Source organism: Cetorhinus maximus, unplaced genomic scaffold, assembly GCF_964194155.1.
Source record: "Cetorhinus maximus unplaced genomic scaffold, sCetMax3.hap1.1 HAP1_SCAFFOLD_1300, whole genome shotgun sequence".
Classification (NCBI taxonomy): domain Eukaryota; kingdom Metazoa; phylum Chordata; class Chondrichthyes; order Lamniformes; family Cetorhinidae; genus Cetorhinus; species Cetorhinus maximus.
In genome coordinates this window covers 50,704-62,941 of record NW_027597241.1, presented here as the reverse complement: position 1 = coordinate 62,941, position 12,238 = coordinate 50,704, and the positions used below count along the sequence as shown (strand labels likewise).

General features: G+C 50.5%; 1 protein-coding gene across 1 annotated transcript in view; it reads right to left on the bottom strand.

The window, feature by feature from the left end:
- LOC144676027 (disintegrin and metalloproteinase domain-containing protein 19-like) overlaps window positions 1–12,238 on the bottom strand; it is a gene marked incomplete at its 3' end in the record, with an annotated part of 87,368 nt that overhangs the window by 29,101 nt on the left and 46,029 nt on the right. Inside the window, exons 6-7 of the mRNA XM_078536550.1 lie at window positions 9,318–9,383; window positions 1,052–1,123 (exon numbers count right to left, since the gene is read on the bottom strand). Coding sequence (XP_078392676.1) covers window positions 1,052–1,123; window positions 9,318–9,383 — 138 coding nt within the window. The remainder of the gene's footprint in view (window positions 1–1,051; window positions 1,124–9,317; window positions 9,384–12,238) is intronic.

Sequence of the window (12,238 nt, the reverse complement as noted above, 5' to 3'; positions counted from 1 at the left end):
AGCACTGGATGCTGACAAGCACTGGGCACTGACCAGCACTGGGCACTGACAAGCACTGGGCACTGACCAGCACTGGGCACTGACCAGCACTGGGCACTGACCAGCACTGGGTACTGACCAGGACTGGGCACTGACCAGCACTGGGCGCTAACAAGCACTGGGCACTGATCATCACTGGATGCTGACAAGCACTGGGCACTGATCAGCACTGGGCACTGATCAGCACTGGGCACCAAGCAGCACTGGATGCTGACAAGAACTGGGCACTGACCAGCACTGGGTACTGACAAGCACTGGATGCTGACCAGGACTGGGCACCGACCAGCACTGGATGCTGACCAGGACTGGGCACCGACCAGCACTGGATGCTGACCAGGACTGGGCACTGAACAGCACTGGATGCTGACAAGCACTGGGCACTGATCAGCACTGGGCACTGATCAGCACTGGGTACTGACAAGCACTGGGCACCAACCAGCACTGGGAACTGACCAGCACTGGATGCTGACAAGCACTGGGCACTGACCAGCACTGGATGCTGACAAGCACTGGGCACTGACCAGCACTGGGTACTGACCAGCACTGGATCCTGACAAGCACTGGATCCTGACAAGCACTGGGCACAGACCAGCACTGGGCACAGACCAGCACTGGATGCTGACCAGGACTGGGCACTGATCAGCACTGGGTACCGATTAGCACTGGGCACTGAACAGCACTGGGCACTGACCGGCACTGGACACTAACCAGCACTGGACGCTGACCAGCACTGGACAATGATTAGCACTGGGTACTGATCAGCACTGGGCACTGACCGGCACTGGACGCTGACCAGCACTGGACAATGATTAGCACTGGGTACTGACCAGCACTGGACAGTGATCAGCACTGGGCACTGACCAGCACTGGACAATGATTAGCACTGGGTACTGACCAGCACTGGACAGCGATCAGCACTGGGCACTGACCAGCACTGGACACTGACCAGCACTGGGCATTGACCAGCACTGGGCACCATTCCAGACCGGGCACTGATCAATTCTCCCTGTACCTTATCCACATAGTTTGCGATTTCGAGCATTCTCTCTTTGGTTTTCTCCAGGTCCCTGCGCTGGTTCTGAAACTGAGAAAAGGAAAAAAGATTAAAGTACGCATTGTTCAGAATCAAACTGAACAGATCATATAACGCACACTGACCCTGTAACGCACTATGACCCTGTAACACACACTGACCCTGTAACACACACTGACCCTGTAACACACACTGACCCTGTAACACACACTGACCCTGTAACTCACACTGACCCTGTAACTCACACTGACCCTGTAACACACACTGACCCTGTAACGCACAATGACCGTAAAACACACGGTGGCCCTGTAACACACACTGACCCTGTAACACACACTGACCCTGAAACACACACTGACCCTGTAACACACACTGACCCTGTAACACACACTGACCCTGTAACGCACACTGACCCTGAAACGCACACTGACCCTGTAACGCACACTGACCCTGTAACGCACACTGACCCTGTAACGCACACTGACTCTGTAACACACACTGACCCTATAAAACACACTGACCCTGTAACACACACTGACCCTGTAACACACACTGACCCTGTAACACACACTGACCCTGTAACTCACACTGACCCTGTAACTCACACTGACCCTGTAACTCACACTGACCCTGTAACTCACACTGACCCTGTAACACACACTGACCCTGTAACGCACAATGACCGTAATACACACACTGACCCTGTAACAGACACTGACCCTGTAACACACACTGACCCTGTAACTCACACTGACCCTGTAACTCACACTGACCCTGTAACTCACACTGACCCTGTAACGCACACTGACCCTGTAACGCACAATGACCGTAAAACACAGTGGCCCAGTAATACACACTGGCCCTGTAACACACACTGACCCTGTAACACACACTGACCCTGTAACACACACTGACCCTGTAACTCACACTGACCCTGTAACTCACACTGACCCTGTAACTCACACTGACCCTGTAACACACACTGACCCTGTAACGCACAATGACCGTAATACACACACTGACCCTGTAACAGACACTGACCCTGTAACACACACTGACCCTGTAACTCACACTGACCCTGTAACTCACACTGACCCTGTAACTCACACTGACCCTGTAACGCACACTGACCCTGTAACGCACAATGACCGTAAAACACAGTGGCCCAGTAATACACACTGGCCCTGTAACTCACACTGACCCTGTAACACACACTGACCCTGTAACACACAATGACCCTGTAACACACAATGACCCTGTAACACACACTGACCCTGTAACACACACTGGCCCTGTAACACACACTGGCCCTGTAACGCACACTGACCCTGTAACGCACACTGACCCTGTAACGCACACTGACCCTGTAACGCACACTGACCCTGTAACTCCACACTGACCCTGTAACACATACTGACCCTGTAACACACACTGACCCTGCAACACACACTGACCCTGTAACACACACTGACTCTGTAACACACACTGACTCTGTAACACACACTGACCCTGTAACACACACTGACTCTGTAACACACACTGACCCTGTAACACACACTGACCCTGTAACACACACTGACCCTGTAACGCACAATGACCGTAATACACACACTGACCCTGTAACAGACACTGACCCTGTAACACACACTGACCCTGTAACTCACACTGACCCTGTAACTCACACTGACCCTGTAACTCACACTGACCCTGCAACACACACTGACCCTGCAACACACACTGACCCTGCAACACACACTGACCCTGCAACACACACTGACCCTGTAACACACACTGACCCTGTAACGCACACTGACCCTGTAACGCTCACTAATACAGTTACACACACTGGCCCTGGAACACACACTGGCCCTGGAACACACACTGGCCCTGGAACACACACTGGCCCTGGAACACACACTGGCCCTGGAACACACACTGGCCCTGGAACACACACTGGCCCTGGAACACACACTGGCCCTGGAACACACACTGGCCCTGGAACACACACTGGCCCTGGAACACACACTGGCCCTGGAACACACACTGGCCCTGGAACACACACTGGCCCTGTAACACACACTGGCCCTGTAACACACACTGGCCCTGTAACGCACACTGGCCCTGTAACGCACACTGATCCTGTAACTCCACACTGACCCTGTAACACACACTGGCCCTGTAACACACACTGACCCTGTAACGCTCACTAATACAGTTACACAAACTGACCCTGTAACACACACTGGCCCTGGAACACACACTGGCCCTGTAACACACACTGGCCCTGGAACACACACTGGCCCTGGAACACACACTGGCCCTGGAACACACACTGGCCCTGGAACACACACTGGCCCTGGAACACACACTGGCCCTGGAACACACACTGGCCCTGGAACACACACTGGCCCTGGAACACACACTGGCCCTGGAACACACACTGGCCCTGTAACACACACTGACCCTGTAACTCCACACTGACCCTGTAACACACACTGGCCCTGTAACACACACTGGCCCTGTAACACACACTGGCCCTGTAACACACACTGGCCCTGTAAATACACTGGCCCTGTAAATACACTGGCCCTGTAAATACACTGGCCCTGTAACACACACTGGCCCTGTAACACACACTGACCCTGTAACTCCACACTGGCCCTGTAACGCACACTGGCCCTGTAACTCCACACTGGCCCTGTAATGCACACTGGCCCTGTAACGCACACTGGCCCTGTAACGCACACTGGCCCTGTAACTCACACTGGCCCCGTAACACACACTGACCCCGTAACACACACTGACCCCGTAACTCACACTGACCCCGTAACGCACACTGACCCCGTAACGCACACTGACCCCGTAACGCACACTGACCCCGTAACGCACACTGACCCCGTAACTCACACTGGCCCCGTAACTCACACTGACCCCGTAACGCACACTGACCCCGTAACGCACACTGACCCTGTAACGCACACTGACCCCGTAACGCACACTGACCCCGTAACGCACACTGACCCTGTAACGCACACTGACCCTGTAACGCACACTGGCCCCGTAACTCACACTGACCCCGTAACGCACACTGACCCCGTAACGCACACTGACCCTGTAACGCACACTGACCCTGTAACGCACACTGGCCCCGTAACTCACACTGACCCCGTAACGCACACTGACCCCGTAACGCACACTGACCCCGTAACGCACACTGACCCCGTAACGCACACTGACCCCGTAACGCACACTGACCCCGTAACGCACACTGGCCCTGTAACTCACACTGGCCCCGTAACACACACTGACCCCGTAACACACACTGACCCCGTAACTCACACTGACCCCGTAACTCACACTGACCCCGTAACGCACACTGACCCTGTAACTCACACTGACCCCGTAACGCACACTGACCCTGTAACGCACACTGACCCTGTAACGCACACTGACCCTGTAACTCACACTGACCCTGTAACTCACACTGACCCTGTAACGCACACTGACCCTGTAACGCACACTGACCCTGTAACGCACACTGACCCTGTAACTCACACTGACCCTGTAACTCACACTGACCCTGTAACGCACACTGACCCTGTAACGCACACTGACCCTGTAACGCACACTGGCCCTGTAACTCACACTGACCCCGTAACGCACCCTGACCCTGTAACTCACACTGACCCTGTAACTCACAGTGACCCTGTAACACACACTGACCCTGTAACACACACTGACCCTGTAACGCACACTGACCCTGTAACTCACACTGACCCAGTAACGCACACTGACCCCGTAACGCACACTGACCCCGTAACGCACACTGACCCCGTAACGCACACTGACCCCGTAACTCACACTGACCCTGTAACGCACACTGACCCTGTAACACACACTGACCCTGTAACACACACTGACCCTGTAACACTGACCTGGTTCCTCCAGGGAGTGCGGACAGAGCCAAGCTTCTGGCACCACAAGCAGCCTGTCTGTACAGGAGGGGAGGAAGAGCAATAGTAATAGGGGATTCTATAGTCAGGAGAACAGATAGGCTCTACTGTGGCTGTCAACATGACTCCAGGATGGTGTGTTGCCTCCCTGGTGCCAGGGTCCGGAATGTCACTGAACGGCTGCAGGGCATCCTGAAGAGGGAGGGTGATAAGGCAGAGGTCATGGTACATGTTGGTACCAATGATATAGGAAGAAAGAGGGATGAGGTCTTGCATCAAGATTTCAGGGAGCTAGGCAGTAGACTAAAAAGCAAGACCTCTCGGGTTGTAATCTCTGGATTACTCCCAGTGCCATGTGCTAGTGAGCTCAGAAATAGGAGAATGGCGCAGATCAACACGTGGCTTAAGAGTTGGTGCAGGAGGGAGGGTTTTAGATTCCTGGATCACTGGGACCGTTTCTGGGGAAGGTGGGACCTGTACAAGCGGGACGGTCTACATCTGAACCAGAGCGGGACTAACATCCTTGCGGGTGGGTTTGCTAGTGCTGTTGGGAGGAGTTTAAACTAATTGGGCAGGGGGAGGGGACACAGAATGTTAGCAGAATAGGGACACATCATAATACAGTAAAACAATCAAGTCAGAGGGAGTACAGCTGCAATAAGCTTCAAGGGAGTAAGGCAAGGCTGTATGGCCTCTACTTTAATGCCAGGAGTGTTACAGGTAAAATGGATGAGTTAAGGGTGAGGATTGAGACGTGGAATTGTGATATAGTAGCCATCACCGAGACATGGTTGAGGGAAGGGCAGGATTGGCAGCTCAGCATTCAGGGATATAGAATCTTCAGGTGAGACAGGGGAGGGGGTAAAAGAGGAGGAGGTGTTGCATTATTAGTTAAGGAGTCAGTTACTGCAGTAAGGAGAGATGATATCTTAGAGGGGGCATCGAATGAAGCTTTGTGGGTAGAGTTTAGGAATAAAACAGGGTCAGCCACATTGTTAGGTGTTTATTATAGACCCCCAGATAGTCAGCAGGAAATTGAGGAACAAATATATGCACAATTTGCGGAGATGTGTAAAAACAATAACAATAGGGTAATTATATTAGGTGATTTCAACTTTCCCAACATTAATTGGGATAGACATAGTGTTAAGGGCTTGGATGGAGTGGATTTCTTGAAATGTGCACAGGAGAACTTTTTAGGTCAATATGTAGAGGGTCCAACAATGGACAGGGCAGTGCTGGACCTAATTCTGGGGAATGAAGCCGGACAGGTGGCTGAGGTGGTGGTGGATGAGCATTTTAGTGATAGTGACCACAACATGGTAAAGTTTAAGTTTGTCATGGACAAAGAAATCGACAAGTTGCAAAAAAATGTTTTGTATTGGGGGAGAGTGGATTTTAGTAAAATAAGGCAGGATCTGCCCAAGGTAGACTGGGAACAGTTACTTGTGGGGAAATCTACAGAGGAACAGTGGGGGGTGTTCAAAAAGGAAATGGGGAGGGTACAGACTCAACATGTTCCCTCTAGGGTGATAGGAAGGAGTAACAAGCTCAGAGAACCATGGGTGACCAGAGATATTCAGGATACGATGAGAAGGAAAAGAGAGGCTTTGAGCAGGTACAAGGGAAGCAAATCAGCAGAGGCATTAGTGGAGTACAGAAAGTGCAGGGTGGAGCTTAAGAAAGCTATTAGGAGAGCAAAGAGGGGATATGAGAAAGCTCTGGCTGATAAAAGTAGGGATAATCCCAAGATATTCTATAAGTATATCAATGGGAAGAGGATAACCAGGGAAAGAGTAGGGCCCATAAAGGACCAAGGGGACAATCTATGGGTGGAGCCAGAGGACATCGGTAGAGTGTTGAATGAATACTTCACATCCGTCTTCACCCAAGAGAATGAGGATGAAGGTATGGAACTCGGGAAGAGAGACTGCGAGGTTCTTGAACAAATTAATATAGGGAGTGACAAGGTATTGGAGGTGTTGGCAGGCTTAAAAGTGGACAAATCTCCAGGTCTGGATGATTTGTGTCAAGGCATAGATTACAAAAGTAGGGAGGTCATGTTGGAGTTGTATAGAACCTTGGTGAGGCCACAGCTGGAGTACTGTGTGCAGTTCTGGTCGCCACATTATAGGAAGGATGTGATTGCACTGGAGGGGGTGCAGAGGAGATTCACCAGGATGTTGCCTGGGATGAAACATTTAAGTTATGAAGAGAGGTTTGATAGACTTGGGTTGTTTTTGTTGGAGCAGAGAAGACTGAGGGGTGACCTGATCGAGGTGTACAAGATTATGAGGGGCATGGACAGGGTGGATAGGGAGCAGCTGTTCCCCTTAGTTGAAGGGTCAGTCACAAGGGGGCATAAGTTCAAGGTGAGGGGCAGGAGGTTTAGGGGGGATGTGAGGAAAAACTTTTTTACCCAGAGGGTGGTGACAGTCTGGAATGCACTGCCTGGGAGGGTGGTGGAGGCGGGTTGCCTCACATCCTTTAAAAAGTACCTGGATGAGCACTTGGCACGTCATAACATTCAAGGCTATGGGCCAAGTGCTGGTAAATGGGATTAGGTAGGTAGGTCAGGTGTTTCTCACGTGTTGGTGCAGACCCGATGGGCCGAAGGGCCTCTTTTGCACTGTGATTCTGTGACCCAGTAACACACGCTGACCGTATAATACACACTGACCCTGTAACACACACTGACCCTGTAACACACACTGACCCTGTAATACACATTGACCCTGTAACACACACTGACCCTGTAACACACACTGACCCTGTAACACACACTGAGCCTGTAACACACACTGAGCCTGTAACACACACTGACCCTGTAACACACACTGACCCTGTAACACACACTGACCCTGTAACTCACCCTGACACTGTAACGCACACTGGCCCTGTAACGCACACTGACCCTGTAACGCACACTGACCCTGTAACGCACACTGACCCTGTAACGCACACTGACCCTGTAACGCACCCTGACCCTGTAACGCACCCTGACCCTGTAACACACACTGACCCTGTAACACACACTGACCCTGTAATACACATTAACCCTGTAACACACACTGACCCTGTAATACACATTAACCCTGTAACACACTGACCCTGTAATACACATTAACCCTGTAATACACACTGACCCTGTAACACACACTGACCCTGTAACACACACTGACCCTGTAATACACATTAACCCTGTTATACACATTAACCCTGTTATACACATTGACATTGTAACGCACACTGACCCTTAACGCACACTGACCCTTAACACACATTGACCCTTAACACACATTGACCCTTAACACACATTGACCCTTAACACAGACACTGTAACACACACTGACACTGTAATACACATTAACCCTGTTATACACATTGACATTGTAACGCACACTGACCCTTAACGCACACTGACCCTTAACACACACTGACCCTGTGACACACATTGAAACTAACGCACATTGGCCCTGTAACACACTAACCCTGTAACACACACTGACCCTTAACACACACTGACACTGTAACGCACACTGATACTGTAACACATACTGACCCTGTAACACACACTGACCCTGTAACTCACACTGACCCTGTAACACACACTGACCCTGTAACACACACTGACCCTGTAACACACACTGACCCTGTAACGCACACTGACACTAACACACATTGGCCCTGTAACACACTAACCCTGTAACAGACACTGACCCTGTAACAGACACTGACCCTGTAACAGACACTGACCCTGTAACACACTGACCCTGTAACATGCATTGACACTGTAACACACACTAACACTAATGCACACTGTCCCTGTAACACACACGGACCCTGTAACACACACGGACCCTGTAACACACACGAACCCTTTAACATGCATTGACACTGTAACACACACTAACACTAACACACACTGTCCCTGTAACACACATTGACACTGTAACACACACTAACACTAACACACACGGACCCTGTAAGACACACGGACCCTGTAACAAACACGGACCCTGTAACACACACAGAAACTGTAACACACACGGACCCTGTAACACACGGACCCTGTAACACACACGGACCCTGTAACACATTGGCACTAACACACACGGATCCTGTAACACACACGGACCCTGTAACACACACAAACTGTAACACACACGGACCCTGTAACACACACTGACAGTAACACACACGGACCCTGTAACACACACTGACAGTAACACACACGGACCCTGTAACACACATTGACACTGTAACACACACTAACACGAACACACACTGACCTCAGAGTTGTCAGCCACCATGTAAAGTTCGACATATTTCATGTTCTCCCATGTATCACGTTGTACCTGCCACAAAACTAGAGTGAGATTGAGGCCAGGCCAAAACTGCATGGACCAATCACTGCCCGCGAAACATCACAAAGACCATCAAAACACCTTGCTGACCAATCACAGATCTCCAAGCACATCACTAACCAATCAGTGACCCCTCCCAAATGACACTGACCAATCACTGATCGCCAAACCCCTTAATTTATTTTAATTTTTCATTACCGGGATGTGAGCTTCTCTGGCTGGGCCCAGCATTTATTGCCCATCCCTAGTTGCCCTTGAGAAGGTGGTGGTGAGCTGCCTTCTTGAACCGCTGCAGTCCATGTGGTGTAGGTACACCCACAGTGCTATTAGGGAGGGAGTTCCAGGATTTTGACCCAGCGACAGTGAAGGAACGGTGATATATTTCCAAGTCAGGGTGGTGAGTGACTTGGAGGGGAACTTCCAGGTGGTGTTCCCATCTATCTGCTGCCCTTGTCCTTCTAGATGGTAGTGGTCGTGGGTTTGGAAGGTGCTGTCTAAGGAGCCTTGGTGAATTCCTGCAGTGCATCTTGTAGATGGTACACACACTGCTGCTACTGTGCGTCGGTGGTGGAGGGAGTGAATGTTTGTGGATGTGGTGCCGATCAAGCGGCTGCTTTGTCCTGGACGGTGTCCAATTTCTTGAGTGTTGTGGGAGCTGCACTCATCCAGGCAAGTGGGGAGTATTCCATCACACTCCTGACTTGTGCCTTGTAGATGGTGGACAGACTTTGGGGAGTCAGGAGGTGAGTTACTCATCGCAGGATTCCCAGCCTCTGACCTGCTCTTGTAGCCACAGTATTTATATGGCCAATCCAGTTCAGTTTCTGGTCAATGGAAACCCTCAGGATGTTGATAGTGGGGGATTCAGTGATGGTAATGCCATTGAACATCAAGGGGCGATGGTTAGATTCTCTATTGTTGGAAATGATCATTGCCTGGCACTTGTGTGGCGTGAATGTTACTTGCCACTTGTCAGCCCGAGTCTGGATATTGTCCAGGTCTTGCTGCATTTGAACATGGACTGCTTCAGTATCTGAGGAGTCGCGAATGGTGCTGAACATTGTGCAATCATCAGCCAACATCCTCACTTCTAACCTTATGATGGAAGGAAGGTCATTGATGAAGCAGCTGAAGATGGTTGGGCCGAGGACACTACCCTGAGGAACTACTGCAGTGACGTCCTGGAGCTGAGATGACTGACCTCCAATGACCACAACCATCTTCCGTTGTGCTAGGTATGACTCCAACCAGTGGAGAGTTTTCCCCCTGATTCCCATTGACTCCAGTTTTGTTAGGGCTCCTTGATGTCACACTCAGTCAAATGCTGCCTTGATGTCAAGGGCAGTCACTCTCACCTCACCTCGGGAGTTCAGCTCTTTTGTCCATGTTTGAGCCAAGGCTGTAATGGCCATAAGACATAGGAGCAGAAATTAGGCCATTCAGCCCATCGAGTCTGCTCTGCCATTCAATCATGGCTGATAAGTTACTCAACCCCATTCTCCCGCCTTCTCCCCGTAACCTTTGATCCCCTTACCAATCAAGAACCTATCTATCTCGGTCTTAAATACACTCAATGACCTGGCATCCACAGCCTTCTGTGGCAATGAATTCCATAGATTCACCACTCTCTGGCTAAAGAAGTTTCTCCTCATCTCTGTTCTAAAAGGTCTTCCCTTTACTCTGAGGCTATGCCCTCGGGTCCTGGTCTCTCCTACTAATGGAAACATCTTCCCCACGTCCACTCTGTCCAGGCCTTTCAGTATTCTGTAAGTTTCAATCAGATCCCCCCTCATTCTTCTAAATTCCATCGAGTATAGACCCAGAGTCCTCAAACGTTGCTCATATGTTAAGCTTTTCATTCCTGGGATCGTTCCTGTGAACCTCCTCTGGACCCTCTCCAGGGGCAGCACATCCTTCCTGAGATACGGGGCCCAAAATTGCTCACAATATTCTAAATGTGGTCTGACCAGAGCCTTATAAAGCCTCAGCAGCACATCCCTGCTTTTATATTCTAGTCCTCTCAAAATAAATGCCAACATTGCATTTGCCTTCCTAACTACCGACTCAACCTGCAAGTTAACCTTAAGAGAATCCTGGACTAGGACTCCCAAGTCCCTTTGCACTCCAGATTTCTGAATTCTCTCCCCATTTAGAAAATAGTCTATGCCTCTATTCTTCCCACCAAAGTGCATGGCCTCACACTTCCCCACGTTGTATTCCATCTGCCACTTCTTTGCCCATTCTCCTAACCTGTCCAAATCCTTCTGCAGCCTCCCCGTCTCCTCAATACTACCTGTCCCTCCACCTATCTTTGTATCATCTGCAAACTTAGCCAGGATGCCCTCAGTTCCTTCATCTAGATCATTAATGTATAAAGTGAAAAGTTGTGGTCCCAACACTGACCCCTGCGGAACTCCACTAGACACCGGCTGCCATCCTGAGAAGGACCCCCTTATCCCCACTGTCTGCCTCCTGCCAGACAGCCAATCTTCTATCCATGCTAGTACCTTGCCTCTAACACCATGGGCTCTTATCTTACTGAGCAGCCTCCTGTGCGGCACCTTGTCAAAGGCCTTCTGGAAGTCCAAGTAGATAACATCCATTGGCTTTCCTTTATCTAATCTGCTCATTACCTCCTCAAAGAATTCTAACAGATTTGTCAGGCCTGACCTCCCCTTGATGAAACCATGCTGACTTTGCCCGATTTTACCATGCACTTCCAAGTATTCTGAAATCTCATCCTTAATAATGGACTCTAAAATCTTACCAACGACCGAGGTCATGTTAATCGGCCTGTAATTTCCCGTCTTTTGCCTCACTCCCTTCTTAAACAGGGGGGCTACATT